Raw genomic sequence first — 18,525 nt, 5'->3', positions numbered from 1 at the left:
TTCAGCAACCAAATGAAGAAAAACAATTACTTGTCCTTTGAGCTTGTATTCAACTTTTTCCATATGGCTAGACAGCATGCCTTACTAAATGAAAAAGCCAACATAGTGCTGACCTGGACAGCAGTGTAACAGTGAAAATATGTATTTTGTTTCCAAGATTAAAAAAATGGTCTTCCCTGGTTTCACGTTCTGAAATGTGAGCAATAACCCTCTTTCAGAATCTCAGTTGCATATCTTTCCTGAATAAAAGTTTCTGTAATCTCTTCCTAGTCCCACATGACAAATTCAAAAAGGGATTTCTCCCCCTTTATAACTAGTTCTAGTGATATATATTAACTTCAGCCGTCAGGTATGAATGCCTTCAGTTTGTAACTGCTAAATTTTTTGGGGCTGAAGCCAGAAGTAGGACTTCTTTTGTTTCAGATCAGCATCAACTTCTACAGCATTCTGTTTTAGCTCATATTATCTTGCCAATACATCCTTTTTTACTAAAAGCTCTGCAGAGAAGCAGCAACATTCTGAGGCCTCCTCTGAAGCATGAGGGAAAGAGAACGTCAGTGATTAAACCCATGATACATTCTCATGCCTTAAATAGTGACAATTTTTAAAAGGCATTCCCAAATCTTTTACTGAAATATTAATTCATATATGTCAGTATGTATCAGTTTAAGACTCAAGGATTTTTGCTGACTGCTGTGGTTTAACCCCAGCCGGTAACTAAGCACCACACACCTGACATACAAAAATAGGAAGCAGCAAAACTTTCCATGGGAACACTGCCTCAAAAATGCTACTTTTTTTTTTAATGATTACTAATAAAATATTTTAATGAATCTGTAATATAAATAAATCAATCCAGGTTTTGGCAATACACTTCATTGTTTGTTTCCATTTGCAGGTTTTCTCTATGCACCTATGGATAAATGAATTAGAATACCTGTGTATCAATTTGATTGCCTAAAAGAAAAGTCAGTTGTATAGACACAGCTGTTTCTAGGAAAAATAATTTTGAAAATTACCATATGGCACACAGTAAACCCAGGTAAGTGACTCAAAAACACACAAAATCATTTAAAAGGGTTGTAGGAATGTTCAGATGTAGCACAGCAATTCACTAGTATTATGGTTCCATATAACTTCTTCAGTCAATTCAAACAGTATCAAGCCAAGTATCAGAACACAGACAGTCAAGAGTATACTTCTATATTTAATCATTTCCCTGTTAGAAGACATACCTACTACATAACTCAAAATCAGCAATTAATGGGTTTTTTAGCCTTCAAAACAGCTGTATGCAATACAAGGTTATAATTTCAAAAACACAAGCTAAATGTGATCATCAAAAGAAATTTTTCATTTGTTTGTTTTAAAATAATGTCTGGTGAATATATAGTTAAACTGATCCATCCTCCTACCTACCCACGTATGTATACAAAATTTATAGAAGAACAGTGTCTTTTGTTTGACATTACGATTTTATTTTTATACCTATTCCAACTACAAATTAAAACCAAATTATATATTTGCATGAATGTTCTAAATAAGTATTTCTAGCTTACATGAAAACTAAGACTAGATCTATCAATAGTTCAACTTAAGTCCCAATGAATAAATGACAACAATCATGATAAAGTACTAAGAAGCAAGCTACTGATTACATAAAGTTTGAGAAATCTACTTTAAAAACCTCACAGAAAAACTGAAACATTTTTCCTTCTTTGAACACTGTAAAAATAACATGAATTTGCATAAAACAACATGACAAAGGAGTCAGAAAGCTACACAAAATATATCAAATATATAAAAAGATACAGAAATTCCACTGACTGCAGTGATACTCCCTGATGGCAAGGGAGCCAGCTACTGCAGTCCCCTCATTGTTCTTGCCAAGCTAAGACATTTTTTTAAAAAACAGAAACAAAAGGCATGTTTCAATTCTGGAAATTTTTCAAGCAAGGCAAAATGCTAAGCCCCTCTCTAGCAGAATAATTAAGGGAAGGGCATATTAAAGATTCCTGCAGTTCATCTCTGATTTTTTTTAAAATGCTTCATACCCATGAGTATTTAAGGTGATCTACTGCATTGGTACTTTAAGAATCTAAGGAACACAGACAAGTAGGTTGGAGCTGTCTGCAATAAAGGTCAACTTAAAATGTTCAAGTAGCTATTACAATAAAAGCTCATACCAAGTATAACATTTTACAGAGAAACCAGATACCAGAAGAACAGCACAGTATTTCCAGTAATTAGAACATGAAGCATCTTTCCCCTATCCCACATTAAATTATTTGATTCTAAGTGAAGAAGGCTGGTGGTGATTAAGGGATAAAAAAAGGACATACCAAACTGAAGATAATGCAGGCACTTTTTTTTTTTTAAATATTGGCACTAGTATAAATGCAGACTCAAAAAATGCACTAATATGAAAAAGCATAGAAGACAAACATTTCTTTCTATAACAAAATGCACTTAGTTACTTGAAACTATAGAAGCCCTGCTTTGAAAGTTGAGCTATTCTGCTTCTGCCATCTGGTTTGAAAGAGAAAACCATTAATATACTTTTCAGACTTTTTATTAATAAATGGACAAATAAAATATAAGCATGAAATAATCTAATCATTGTAAGCAGAATCTGACTCAGCAGTTTGTGTAACTCCATAAATACAGTGATGATATGTTAAATATAATATGTACCTTGTGTAATGTTGATTTAACAGGTACCTAGTTTAACAGTAAAACAACATATTTACAAAACTATTTTTAATTTTGATCATCATTGTAAACAGTATGATAATTTTTCAATTAAAAATATAAGTTTCTTGGTAGAATACTCATAGTACAACTACATCTAAATGCAAAGGGTTTCAAGAATTTTTGTGTTTAAAGTAGAAAATACACAATGGCTTGATTATGCTACCTGACATGTTGGGGGAGGGGGGGGGGGGAAGTATCTGCACTCATAGTGTTTGAATTTAAATTTTAATTAAATACAGCTCCAATAGGATACTTCAAATTACTGATAGGAAGCAAACTGCTATTTCCCTTACCTAGATATATTGTTGAAGCTGAGGAAGAGACGTTGGAGACGGGGCAAAGTATCCACATCTTTCTAGAAGGAAAGATAGAGGCATAAATTCAGTAGCTGAAAGTAGCTTTTGAACCTCTGTACTTTGCCTGATGAAATCCTTTCATTTCTATACGCTATAACCTTGCTGCAACATTGATTTCTGTTGAACGTGCAGCTCCATTTCTCCCTAGTGCAGACTGCAAGGGAGTGTTTCAGTGCAGATATCCACTCCGCAGAACAAGCTGCATCACTTGCAAAGCAAATGATGTTAAAGAAAAGAGGATAAGGCTGCTGCTGGTTTCTGAACAGGCTTTTGGGAAATAAGCCAAGGTGCTGTCTCAGCATTTAAGCTGCAGGATAAACACACTGTAAAAAAAAAAAAAAAGCTTTATTTTGTGACCATGCTGAAATAAGGTTTTTGGAGTGCAATACAGCAGTGCAATTAGCACTACCGAACAGCAGTGACTCTTCTGCCAGAGAATGATCTGAAGGACTCTGTCACCTTTACAATTAAAAATTGTAGGAAGGAATGAGTTTCCAGAATGAGTAATTGGGAATTTAATATATGCCACTAAAGGCCTTTGCAGAAAACCTCTAAATAGCAAACAGCTCAAATATTAGTAAGGTGAAACATATCAAGTAAGATCAACCTTTATTTATGAAATATAAATCCATAATGGCTAGACAGCACAGTCTGCAGTGATTCATATACCATTCAGACTGCACACCTAACCCCTCAGTTATAAGTCTGCATCCCCTTATCCTACTAAAGAGCATACAGCATACTCCAACTTTCAACCAGTGGACACAAACCTGTTTACTTACAGCATGGGGAAGTGTCACAGGGCTCACTACCTTGATTTTAGCCACAAAAATCAAATCTACAGCCCTTCCTCCCTCCATCTGATTTGTGACATGTCTACATAGCGTTCCAGAAACAGTTCATTCTATCCCAACAGGTGAACACAAGCCAGCTCTAAACAAACTGTGTAGCTGCTATTAATGAAATACAATGTGAGCTAACAAGCATTGCTGAGAGTCATAGCTCTGTATACAATAAGCAGGGCTTATTAGCTCAGGTCTGCAGTTGCAAAACTCCTGGTTCAGAGCTGTTCTGAATCCCCACAGATCAGACCATGGAAAGATTGAGTTCACAACAGCATTACATCTGGACACCCGCTGTGTCCCTAAGGCCACTTGGTGTTGATGCTTAAAGGGGTGGGCACGCATGATATAGGTGGATATACACATGAAGACAGGCACTATAGGGTTGTGCACAGTAATTCTTAAGCAGCAAGGATTTTAACTAATCAAAGAATTTTGCATTGGAGAATACAAAGTAATTTCCCCTGAAGACAAATTTCCATAACTAGCATGGTACATTGCTGTCCTGTGAAATATGTTGCAAGTCTCACAGGTGTGACAGCAAACACCTTAAAGATAAAAAAAGAAAGCCTCCAGCTACTTCAGTTTTAATACAAAGTCATACAGGGCAGGAGTTCTTTCATGAATAGATGGTGAACACCTTGACCAGTCCTCCTTCAAGTCTAAGATCAAGCTGCAGACGACAAAAACCAAAATTCTAAGCTTTTAATACCTCAAAGTAATCAAGCAGGTCTGTCTTTCAAAAAAAAAAAAGTTCATATTCCTAACAGTGGACCCTAATTCACAACTGGATGGGAAGTAAATAGACATTCCATAATTCACGGTATGGATAGATTCATGCTTTTAATGTCATATGAGATACTTTGTCATCATTTATTCTCTTTGCTCTTCAGAACAGTCAGACTTCTTGAAGACACTTCCAATCCTATAAGATATTATTCTGCCATAAACCAAGCCTCAAGACTGCCTTTTTAAATCCTACAGCTTTGGATGAACTTTAGTTTATTCTTACAAAAATAACTACTTGTGATTCCAGGATTTCTAGCCTCTAATGAATACCTCAAAGACAAAAAATGGTCCCAAAATTGCTAATCTAAGGCCAGCAGATTGTAAGAGATTATTATATGTTTAATTGTTCAAACAAACTATAATCTAGTTGGATAAGTTGAATTATTCAAGTTACATATCAACTGCAAGCATATATGTTAACTGCAATGGGTATGGAGTCCAGTACAGAACCTCATTTTGTTTGACAGTTGGGAATATTATCTTTCCTACACAAGAATAATACACTTGGGGAGGGGCAGGGAGGGGAAAAATAAGGAAGGTTCATTAAAAATGTACTGAAAGAGAAAGTTATTTAAATTATATTGATTTTATTTCATTATTTTGGGAGGGCAAGCTTTTTAAAATTGAGGTTAGATTCTTTCATTTAAAGGAATAATCAAGTTTAAAAAGCTTGATTCATGACGATAGTGTTGTCACGTAACTAAAACATAGAAACCAAATTCTTTTAATGAACTTAGAGTGAAAATTTTTGCAGTTAAGTGCTACATCACAACTATATCATGATTAAAATGACACCCCCCTGTCACACAGTCAACCATAAGAAAACCTAAACCTCATCTTAAAGGAAAGACATTTAAAACCCCTCTCTCAACTACTGAAGCACTCCAGCAATAATATAACAATATCTTGGATATTCTTTCTATAAAATGATATATTTGTTTCCATGTTTCTGGATTTTCAGTAATTTCATATTGCAGCAGATTCTGAGTTTCAATACAAAAGTAGTGCAGCTTTCATTTTTTCAAAAAAAATTAAAACAAATTTAAGTAAAGAAATACATGTACACTGTTGCACACAGAGAAGACGACAACACCTATCATTAAAATTAGATTTTATTTTAGGAAAGAGACATATATTTACTTTAGGTTTCAGACAGTATGACACATCCAAGACTTGACTTCATATGATTTAAGAGTCCTTCTCTAGGGGAAGCAGAGTTAGTGTCATACTTGGTAAAATCACCATCCAATTAAAAACAAAACAAAAAACCACACATCACACCATTCCGTTAGAATTTAATGAGAGTAAAAAAAAATTAGACAAAATAAAGTACTTCCCTGAACAGAACATCATCTTCTGAAACACTGTCTCTGGCCAGGAAAGACTGAAACATTGAGATACAGCACAGAGTCCAAGCCTGTAACTCACTAATTTACATTTCACACTGACTCTCCATTTGTGACAACAGGAAGCAAGAGGAAACTATGAGCTACATCTGAGAGGAGTGAAAAGGCAGTAGCTACAAGCAAGGAAGAGAATTCTAGGTAACATAACTGATGTAGGGAGAAGGTACAGTAACAGAATCAGCAATGAGCAGAAATTTCTTATTTTTGAAGTGTAAAAACAATTCATATATGACAAGTAGCAGAAATTCTAGAAAGGAAAGGCTCAGCAGCAATAGGAGACCAAGAACTAAAGCGATTATGAGGGCCAGAAAAATATCGCTATTTAAGTAGTCTTACTGTTATTATTTTAAAAAGGGCTTGTTCAAATAATCTACTTGCCGTACCTGAACTACAGCTCATAAATTGCAAAGTGAAAAGCTTTATTTTTTTAAAACATAAAGACTTACAATGCTAGGTTAAAGCTTCAATTGGGAAATTCTGCTTTTAAGATCAATACCTATTTTCTCTGCATTTGCCCCAGAAACATTCATAAGGAGATGAAGTTTAAGATGGTGTGACTGCTTAGCTGAGCTACAGAAATTAAGAGAGGGTTTGTTTCTAGGAAACAAACTTGTATGGAAGAAAAGTATCTAAATTTGTATGTTAGAACCACAAAGCTTCTTCAGTATGTCCCCCCCACCCTGGAGAACCATTATGAGCTATCAAGATTTGAATCACTACAAGTGATCACATTTAAACAAAATAACACCAAAAATAAATTTCTGTTTGTTTCACCTTTATGTTGTAAAAGTAAGTATTGCAGCAGAACAACATAAGCAACACAATACAGGAAAACACAAGATTTATGAAATCTGAAATGCTGATATGGTTTAAACAAGTTACAGCAATAGTGCATTTTGTTAAAAACAAAGAAAAAAAAAAGAAAAGAGAAAAAGACAAGAATTTTGTTCCTTACTATAGCAGAGACTTGATTATGACGAAGGTTGAGCTCTGTGAGCGAATCCAGTCCATTAAGGTTTTCTACAATGGTTAGTAGGTTTCTGGCAAGGTTTAACACTCTCAGTTCATTCAAATGACTGATGTTTTCTATTTTAGTAATCTGTGAAAGAGGTATAATTATAAACATGCATACTGTGTTTTATATGGATATACAATAGATATATGTAGTGCATACATTTTTTTAAAAGTATATATGAACAATCAATACAATAGTGTGCTGCTTTTGTATTTTAATATGATAATCATGTCAAATTGCTGAAAACAAGCTAGTCTGCTAGAGATTAAGTACTAGTATTCACTTCACTAATACCTTTCTAGTCATACTGCAGTAAAATCAGTCAACACTTCCTTCCTTACCACCAGAAATTAGGTTACTTGAGCTGTGCTATTCTGTAGCAGCAACCTCAAAGACACCATAAAACTAAGATGACACTGATGATATCATGGTATGCCAAAATGGGGAAATTTTGTGCACGGTTGAGCCTTAATTTGTCTGCAAAGGCACTCAGACACACATCCGAATCTCCTGGTACCTATGTTACAAGAATATGCAGCATCATATCTCCCTACCATCACAGAACTCTGCACAATTTCCCTTCATGCCTCTTAAAAAGCCAGTAGCAGCATTCATGGCTCTATCTACAGGAACTCCACAGACAGACGTTCCAGCAGGTCATGAGGACAGGAACCTGCTGTGAGTCAGGGGCAAGGAGCAGCCACAGCCCTCTGGAGAAGAAAGCAATTATTCTGAAATTGGAACTTGTAAGGGAGTTTTACGAGCAGGTAATTGCTAGAATCAGTAAGGCATTCAAAAGTTAGAAAAGAAAGCAGCAGCATCCTTAGTTTGGATACACAGCACATTTGTCTGACAGTCCCCAGCACTTCTTCAGCAACTCATAGCTTCCTGTGATTAGAAAATGGAGGGATCAAACAAAGTGACTAAACTACAGTAAAGACACAGCTGCCCAAGGTTTGTTTTTATACTTAATACCCTATTTTAAAGATTCAGGTGATACTGACAAAGAAAAAAAAAAAAATTGAAAGAGTAATAATAGCTACTGCCCCTTAATTTCATTTTTGACTTCTAGAAATGCAACTGTGTTTTACAAAGGCACTAATTATTGCTCTGTTGACACAATCTGGGTTCATTTTCTGCTGTTTGTATTTCTCAGAGTGATCCACTCAAGGATCTCTATCCAGATATTTATTTCTCACAGTGGTCTGGGATCTGCCCTCCAGCATCTATCCAGACATTTACGCAGGATTTGCATACAGCAAGATATCATGGAGAAGATTAAGTATTGCCACTGCACAGAGGGACATTCCTACCATATTCTTACTGAAACCCATGCTATATGGCAGAAAGAAGGCAACAGGTTTTCCTGTGGAAAAGACTTCAGCCTTGCATATGTGGCAGTGCATCCAAGGATACAGTGCACAAAGATACTAACAAGTATAATAAATTCCCTTTCAATTGGAAAGATCATCTGCTGGACCACTGTAAGCTCCCTTCAACACTCTCGACTCAGGCACACTATTCCTCCTCAAAGCTGCTAACAGCAATTAGATACAGACAAGCAAGATGCTGACTGGTGTCACACACCTTCCCAGTGATAATGAACTTTCTGATGCTTTAGACCAGTACAAATCTGGCCGTGCCAATTTCCAGAAAGTGTCTAGCAGCTCCTGGAATGGGAGAAGAGGTAAGGTAGTTGTTATTTAACAGTTTCAGAACACCTAATGTTGTTGGTAATTTTCATATATATATATATATATACACACACACACGTATGTACACATATATATGTATGTATATATCTGTAAGTCTATGATGCATGAGTTGAACATGCTGCTATAAAAAGTATTTCAGCAATTTTTCCCTTAAAAAGCATACAAAAGCAGATAGCAAAACCAAAATTAAACAACATCTTAAACCAACTTTTTATTTCAACTGCTAATTAAACTATTATGCATCATCCATTTATGTGTATTATATACAGAAAATAAAAATTATCAGGATACCAAAATATTACAGCAAAAGGAACAGAAAATACCACTACTTAGAACAATATATTTAGACAGAAAGACTTGTAAAAGCAAAGCCAAGAGCAGATGGTTAGCATGAAGAGCGCAGACCCCTGCAGATGTCTGCTTAGCTAGAATTACAGCATGTCACAAAGTAGAGTATTAATCCTGCCATTTTACTGCTATCGCAAAGATAATGATTTCATCAGCAATGTATAGAGATACTCTTTATCACTTTGCTAAGTTTTAAGATTAACTCTACTGGATTTTCTCTGCTTCAATTATACATGCACACATGAAGATACACCAGCTTTTAGTACATACTACTAGGTACGGATTAGATAACAAGTCTTTATCATCTCTTTTTAGACCATTCAAATAATATTTCTTTTACTAAAAAGAAATTAAACCTATGACTATTTTCTATTACTTATGAATAAAGAAGGATTATTATTAAGCATTTTTAGTTGCTTTTTCAAATACATAAGTCAAAGACTTTACTTGTAAATATTGAACAAAAACACTATTCTATTTTCTTGTTTGCTTATATGTTTGAATACTTAGCTATGAAATAGATTTATTTCAGAAAAGATTGTTATGCACCACAGTAATTACTGATGAGTGATTAACTGCACAAAAGTTGCATCTTTTAACACATATTTCTGAGATTATTGAAAAGAAGTCCATGCCTGAAAAATCAAGTTGCATTTTTTTTTTTCCTTTTACTTACAACCTTGAACTTTTGGCAAGGAAAATGATTCACAGAATTAAACAGAACACAAAAAAAATAACTCTACTGACTTTTTAAAATTTAAAGTATTATAGAATAAATTTAATTCTAAAAGTTAGAATGAAAATCAAGTTCAACTTGACTCAACTTTAATGCATTAGTTCACTGGAAGACAGAGTAAAGTCCATTTTAACCCTACCTAAAATAAAAAGCTTTTAAAGAGATTTATATGGAACATCTACCACCTATACTATTTACCTTGACAGCAAAGATCAAGCCAACAATCAGCATTATCTCCATAGACTATTCAGAGTGCTTGGAAGCACACTATTTAGAAATTCAATGTTTAGTTCAAATTAAATGTAAGTTTTTTATGATTAATGTAAGTTTATTGTAGTGCATTAAATATACGATGCACACAATCATGTGCAGGGTATCTGAATGATATAGTATTATATGTCCATATTAGCATGTTAATAACCATAGAAACAGAGTCTCTACATAGAAATTTAATTAAATGTTATTAAGATGCTGTATTTTCTTACAATTTTTTACTGGGCAGTATTAAAATCAAAAGCCTTACTAAATCATGTAGGGAAACAGGCAAAGAGTAGTAACATGACAAGGGAATTCATATTTTATCCTTTTTGTAAAGCGTAGGCATTGAGTGCAACATTTCATTAGGCATAACATTGACTTATTTTTTTAACCTTCTTTTGGATATTTATTATATGAAGGGATTTTCTTTAAGTATTAATGCATTTAAAAGCTTAATTTGGAAAAAAAAGAAGTTATACAAGGTTTATCATTAAGCATTGTGGAATACTACAGCTCAATGTTCTAAAGCACATCCAGTTCCCAGTACATTTCTCACTTGGGTGGGAGAAGTCTCAAAGTTCAGACCAAACCATATAATCCAAAAAACCCAGCACCCAAATTAAAAAAAATTCCCAAAAATGAACAAAAATGAAATTTTCCTCCTCCTGTTTTTCCTCACCTCCAACCTATTGGAAACATTCCAGTCCTAGAAGTTTCACAATCTGCATTCTACCTATGGGATTGATTTACACCCCAAAGAGACGAAGGGAGGGACTAAGACCAAAACAGGAATCTAGCTTTCCTCTTAACTGCTACTACTCCATGAACATTAACCAAAATAAATAATTTCTAGCTAGGCTCTAGCACTATTTTTGAAAAATAAGATTAATAATATTGATATTCTGGCCATAACCTACTTGAGTGTTTATATTCTGCATCTATTGAGAGTGACTGCTGAGATTTCTTACCTTATTACCTTTCTTTCTTACTGTGTATAATGAAAGAGTTAATGTTTTTTGTTAGTCTAATGCATTTAAAATACCTTTAATATAACTTGTACACAAGATTTAATTATTCAATGATCCTCTGGGATCACAGCTAACATAAGAGATACTGTGCATTATTAACAATAGCTTTGAACGTTAAAAAAATAAAAATTATTGCAAGCACCTTAGAATATTCCTGTAGTGAATTAAACTATTGAAGCAAGAATAACAACTTTTTGGTCAGATATTATGTAATGGATATTACACATAAGATATTTCAGTATTTTATTGTAAATACGTCCTATAACATATACAAACCATAAAGGGGAAAAAATGGTAGTTAATAACGCTTTTTTCTTGCCAGATATGCGAGTACCTTAAAAGTCCTCAGAAAGACTTGTGGAATATCACATTCACTGAAGGGTCAATCTAGTAAAATGACTTGCCAAAAGGCATCAGGAGAATTTACTGGATTTTGCTATAACCTGCTACATTGAATTTTATGGGTTTTATTTAATGACATCAGAGAAGCCAAACCATGAAAACAAAAACTATGGAAAAACTCTGTTCTGTACGATAACTCAGTTTGAAGTAGTAATACTACTATAGCAGTTTATATTCCATAGTATATTGCAGTAATAATATTACTGTTGCCAAGCAATATCATTTACATGATAGCATTTTACTTATATGACTCTTCTCATCTACTGGAGTCTAACAAATATGACAGTTCCTTCTGGAACTGTCTGTCTGACTACAGAGGAAAGCTGGTGTTACCAGAATCACTGAATGCAAGTTAACTCGTATCTTAAGTAAACTGTACGCAGGCAGCAAATACTCACCTAATCCTCTACTGTGACGAGGACTGCTCACCAGATATTCTCCCCTTAACAGAACTGTCTTTACTACAAAAAAAGATGTGTCCTAGTCTTCTATTAACTAAGACACGGCAACTTCAAAAGGCAAAACTCCCAGTCAAAACAGAACTGCTATATACATTAATACAAAGAATAAAAAAAAGCTGTAAAATAGATTACTGTTCTAATACGTATATAAATATGAACCACAGAGGATGACTCTATAAAAAGAAACAGACAATTCAACAAGGTTGAAGAAAATTCAACTGTCTTATTTCTCAACAAATCATCAAAATACTCTATAAAGCCACTTGCAATCAACCTTTACTCTCAAGCAGTAACAGAATTGGTGAATAGAAGCAATCAGTGCAAACTGCTCAGAAAGTGCTCTAAAGCACATTCATTATAAAAACATCCATTGCACTCTACTCATCCACTGCACTCGTCATTTTATTGTTTTGGTTTCCACGACTACTAGTTCTATGACTTTCCCAGGGATTGAGGTGAGGCTGTCTTGTTTCATAGCATCTGACATACACTCATTTTTACGTCATCCCTTTTTTAGGCCAATTACGGTCTACGCAACAATTTGCTCATTGAGCAGACAGCATTCAGGCAAAGCTTACATCCAAGTTTTAGCTTATCAATAGCTTTCTTGAAAGAATTTATTATTTCTTCCTGGAGAGTTCAGTATCAAAACCCCTTCTACTAACTTAACTACAATGACAGGTTTTGTAATAAAGTTACAAAAGTTATCTTCAAAAACATCTTTTTAAATTAGTACAATAAAAAAATAAATGCAAAACCAAGTATGCAAGTCTGAATAGTACCTTTAACAGTATGAATTTTGCATTGTGGCCCAAGAATATCACATTAAGAAAATCCTGAAAGTATCCCTGGCAACAAGATATAGACGATACCACAGACATCTGTCTTTTCTAGAAAATAGCCTTAAAGCTTTGTGCTGGATCAAGAATATCTGTTTCCCATGTACACAGCATTAAATAATTTCTCACATCTGTAAGAAACACAACGTTGAATGTAAAATGAAAACAGAAGTACCATAAAAATATCTGTAAGCATAAGAAATAGAGTATGACTGTAAAGATGGTAACATTAAGTAACCTATACAGTCTGTTTTACAGTTACTGGACGCAAGCAACGGAAAATGATGTCCAGAGGACATCTCATATTCACACAGCACATACAGATATTCATACTACACTGGGAGTCAGTGACACTTATGTACACCAAAAGTGAATTACAGTTTTCCATAGTTATAAGAAAAGAAGACATAAGTGATGCACACCACAAAAGTGCCGCTACACCTTTTACTTGAAATAAGAACCATCCTGATAAAGGAACATTGCTGCCCATCGCTGGTTACAAATCGTAAAACTGACTAGATTTATTGTAGATTTTTTGACTTTCCTGGGAGAACTGGGTGCAGGATAACGCCACAAGCAATCTAAGGAAATAGATGTATCAAGAGCTTATTAAGATAAAGCAAATCCTATTTTCTACTATTTTTCATTATGACTGGCAAGAAGGATATTCTGTTTCTGCATTCTTGATTCTAATTGATCTGTACCAAATTAAAGAAAAAAAAAAAATCATGTATATGTTAGAGACAGGACATTATATCAACAGAACAATGATCAGAATCCACTATTTTGAACTATATACCAACACTTCATTTTTAATTCTACTGATGTGTTGTTTAAATTGCTACGTTCTGGAATATTGGAACATGTATTTTGAAGTTCTCAAAACCAGTTCTGTGGTTGAGATCTGTTCTTGAGAAATTTATGACATGGAAGAAATACCGTTTAAGATAGACTAGAAGGCTGCCATAAATAAAGATCCCACAAATCTAAATAAAGTTAAAAGACAGAGCCCCCCTATTCATTATTAAATAAGCAAACAACAACAAAAACCCCAGACTTCAAAACAAGACACTAGTACACTAAGCTGGTATGTCTCAAACTCAATATTTCTTCCCTTCTTCATTTCTTCCCTTATACCTTCAAAAATAACTAATAATACGTATGGCAGATTGGTGTTTTAAATTTTGAATTCCTCAAAGACAGGAAAAAAAGAATGTTAACATGAAAGCTTGCGTATCTTTCAACTGGAAAGGAACAGAAAGATAATTTATTAATGGAAGAGAAGTTCATGGTCTTTATTTGGTCTTTCCATGGAAAAGACACTAAACTTAAAAAAAAAGGTAGAAACCAATTCACTCAATTTCCTAATATTTGTGCCCTTCACATGTACATTTATGATTAAAACTTTCTGAAAAACAGAAGTGCTTATTATGCTCCAGAGATTTAATATTTAACTCCTGATACAGGATAATTTGTTATGTTCTCTGGACCAAAGTAGGCCTATTATTATGAAGCTGATCTAGCAGCAACCAGTTGGGCACTATGCCCAAAACTCCTAATAAAGTTCTAATTAATATAAAGGGAGTTGTACAGACACTTGAAGGGGGGGGGGGAAGAAAAAAAATCAGATCTACTTCACAATCATTTGTAAGAGTTGTGCATGACCTATGTTTCATTTCCATTAGTGATTCCTCCACTTGTGCTATAAAAGTGTGTAAAAGTGGTGTGCTGACTGGGATAGCTGCATGTCTAGTCTGCAAATATTTTTATCAAAAATATAAAAAACCGCCCAAACTTACAACAGCAATAAGAAAAGGATTTTAGCTACACAAACACTTAGCCATCTCCAAACATAGTCACTCTAAGACTCCAAGGGCAATGTCATTATCTGTTCCTATACTGCCTCTGCCACTGTACAACATGCATACTGTTGGACTAACGTTATTCAAAGAAGCCACAAACGTACCACATCACATAAAACAATAACTCATTAGAGTGCTAGCTTGTCTTTTTCTTTTCCTTTTTTTTTTTTTTTTTTTTTTTTAAAAAAAGCATTCCTATTCCCCACTGTCAAGCAATTGTATAATAAAGAACACACACACAGAGAAATCAGTAAGATGTCAAAACTGTCAGAACAGGAACCCAGAAAATTCACACATTGGTCTTATACAGTCACAATAACCATATGTTGTTTTAAACCGCTTAATTATGGAACATTTTTTATCATGTGTTTTAAATTTATTTTACAAAAGATTACTATATCCAGCTTGCCCTTAAGACTCCATGTTGCTTCTGACGTACCCATTAAACAAGACTCTTCCTCTTATATGTACTACTGCTAAGACTTTATGCACCACTTGAAACAGAAATGACTGCTTAGTCTCAAACGGGGGAAACTGAATAGACATTAAGTGACTTAAGTCCATTCAGAAGCATGAATCAATCAAGAGCTTGGACCCATTCTGCTTTTCCTGTACAAATGTAAGTCTTCTACAGATACGCAAGGGATCTTGTTTTGTAAGATCACCAATAGTAGAAACAACACAACAATCGATGGGACCTTAAATTCTTCTAAGATGTATCACTTTAACCACACCACAACTACTTATGCTAGATTACTATTCTGTAGGTGCGAGTGCTATTATACTCAGCTGACTCAGAATTTTAAGCACTGTAACTTTCCAGAAGTACAACGCCGAAAAGTATAAGAGACTTGATACCAAGATTAAAAATAACATCATACCACCTTTTACTAATTTACTGATTTCTGTGACCTCAAGAGTCGCAAAATTTGCTACCAGTTCCCATTCAAAAAGCAATAGTTTGGTAAAAGACACAGGAAATGCATGATGTCTACACAAGAAATGTAAATAATCAAGTTATTGTACTGCACCTGATTTCCATGAAGATCTAAAACATCAAGATTTTTTAGGTTCTCCAGATTTGAGATCTTCTTTATTCTGAAAGATTTCAATTATGACATAAATTATTTTTCATATTAGATAAAAAGTATCTTTCATTTTCCAGCTAATACAAAACTTAGCTATTTGTTCCTGCCTACCAAGAGTAACAGAAGAATAACAAAGTTCTGAACCATGGGGAAAAAAAAAAAAAAAAGGAAAAAAAAGAAGAATTAGTATGCCTTAGACTATCACCTTCCTTTCTGACTGTCAATAACGCAACAGCGGCAGTACGTACGTGGCTCTTCTAGGAAGATGAAAAGGGAAGGAATACTTGCACAACTAGAAAACAAAGTCAACAACCAATCTATCCAGATACCTAAATAACAAAAAACCCCATTATTACTGGCAAACAGCTAATTCCAAACCAGTTTAAAGAAAGACTATACTGACACAGGCTTTTGAGAGCCTATGTCACTATAGTCTTCCTGTATTTCAAAAAAACCCAACCAAACAAAAAACCAAAAACAACCCGAAAAACAAACCAAAACCTGAAAGCCACTGGCCCTTTCTAGACAATATAGATCTCTCGATTTGGCAGTATTTCTTCTCCCCCTGTACAATTTCACTGTCTTAAAACTTTTCTGTACTGTCCTATTTTCTCAGATTCCAAACCTAGGTTATTATATACTCAACAGCATCATCTACTGGCTGATGATATTAAACATCATGTGTATTATGCATTTGCTTTGAGAATAATCAAAGATCACATATAGATCAAGCTGAAAACAAGTTGCTAGCACCTGTGTCTGACTTGTAATCACTTATGAGTATGTCTCGTCCTACCTACCTACAAACCATACTTCTACGTAAACAAACTATACAGCACTCAATGTAGTTACAATTTGGAAAATAGTTCCTTAAAGCACCTTAAAATTATCGTTCCCATGCCCCAATATTTTGCTATAAACAAAATTAATTTCTACAGGTGATACTTTTAATATAAAAGCTGTAAGCTCTAGTAACATAGTGCACTATTAAAAGTTGTCAGTTTTGAATACAGTCTGAATTAGGAGATACATTATTTGTAATCTGCATATAACTGAAGTTTGTTTACCAGATCTTCCTTCACTGAATATAAAGAAAATAAGGAAACTGAACAAAATCAGAGCACAACCCTTAGATGTGTGAGCAATTCCACACATACTTCTATTAAATTACTAGAATTAAAGGCTACAGGATTTGAACTGTATCTTTAGAAAGTAATACAACTAGGAAGTTGTATCTCCCAACAGAATAGGATCTATAAATAAGCAATAAAACATAATTCATCTGTCTGATTTTTTCCTAGCTAAATACATCAGGCAGAAATACTTTTTATACGTTATAAAGAATCAATTAATACTTTATGTGATGTGAAAAGAGATTCCACCTGTCACAAATCTAAGAACACATATTTAATAGCCAATCAGAACAGAAGATTAGATGGAAATACGTAAAATACTTCAGAACTGCTGCTAAAATTTACATAAGAAAGGAAGTTTCTGAAGAACATTACGAGCAAAAACTGTGTGCTTCCTCAGTGGGATCCCTAACACTCCACTAGTGTTAGGGACCAGCTCACTGGTCTCATAGCCAACATCACAATCTGAAAACTGTAAGCAACAGAAACAATGATAGATCACAGTTGTTACATCATAAAGAAATAAGATGCTTTAAGTTATTTTATTATTTTTACCTGTTCTTTCCCAACAAAAGGACTCTCAGGGATCTAAGAGTTGAAAGCCCACTTATTTCCTCTATCTGGTTATCATATAAATCTAAGAAAACAAGATGCTGCAGATTAGAAATATTTTGGATCCGGGTTATAAAGTTATGTTGGAAATTCAAAAGGCGAAGATGATCTTCCCCATCAATAATTGGGCACACTGTCAGTTTTTGCCTGGAAGGAAAAAGAAACAAAACAAAACACACAGGTAAATAACAAATTGGCAACCCACCTTCTACTCACCCACTCTGACTGAACTGAGGAGGGTATATTATCTTGATTAAGGTAATATTAAGGTAATTAGGTTTGCCAATTAAACTCTGTAAATAAGGCAGTAACTCCTTACTATAAAAAAAATAAGCATGAAAATATAGCGGAAGTGCTTCCAAAATTCTCTGAAAGCCTGTCCTCTTAATCAGAGATTTGCCTGTTACATGGAAACTACATAGAAGTGTTGTGTTGTGACCACATTAAAATTTCAACAGACACAGCCTGCCATTTTTTTTTCATCAGATACCACATAAGCAGCCTGTTTAGATCAGAATTCAAAGCGTTCCATGTCTATGCAATTTTTCTTTTGTTTACAGAACTTTACAATTGAAATATAAATATATGAAATAATAAGTATTAATGTGAAAAGTAAAAGATATAGGAAATGATGCTGAAAATGGTTATTTTTATTTTAGGATTATTCCAGAAGGAGTGCTACTGACCTGACAAAACTTTTTGGATTACATGAACCCTACTCCCACCCAAAAAAAACCCCAACCAACCAACCAAAGAAGCCCAAACAAACAAAAAACAAACAAACAATTAAATGTCTTTCAGATAAAACTTTTCTGTGTGTCCTAGAGACATAGCCTCTTTCTATAGATTACTTGCATGACCTTGCATTCGACTCTCAAGCT

General features: G+C 34.2%; 1 protein-coding gene across 4 annotated transcripts in view; it reads right to left on the bottom strand.

The window, feature by feature from the left end:
- The window catches only part of LRRC49 (leucine rich repeat containing 49), a 53,124-nt gene that overhangs the window by 29,881 nt on the left and 4,718 nt on the right, over positions 1–18,525 (bottom strand). For 2 of the 4 annotated variants that reach the window (XM_075505854.1, XM_075505851.1), the window contains exons 6-9: positions 17,588–17,791; positions 15,843–15,909; positions 7,103–7,246; positions 3,048–3,109 (exon numbers count right to left, since the gene is read on the bottom strand). In XM_075505854.1, coding sequence (XP_075361969.1) covers positions 3,048–3,109; positions 7,103–7,246; positions 15,843–15,909; positions 17,588–17,791 — 477 coding nt within the window. The remainder of the gene's footprint in view (positions 1–3,047; positions 3,110–7,102; positions 7,247–15,842; positions 15,910–17,587; positions 17,792–18,525) is intronic. The other 2 variants (XM_075505852.1, XM_075505853.1) reach the window with 2 other exon arrangements.

This window comes from Mycteria americana, chromosome 6 (genome assembly GCF_035582795.1).
Source record: "Mycteria americana isolate JAX WOST 10 ecotype Jacksonville Zoo and Gardens chromosome 6, USCA_MyAme_1.0, whole genome shotgun sequence".
In the NCBI taxonomy this organism is placed as follows: Eukaryota; Metazoa; Chordata; class Aves; order Ciconiiformes; family Ciconiidae; genus Mycteria; species Mycteria americana.
The sequence above is the reverse complement of the archived record's forward strand: the minus strand, read 5'-3'. Positions and strand labels throughout refer to the sequence as shown.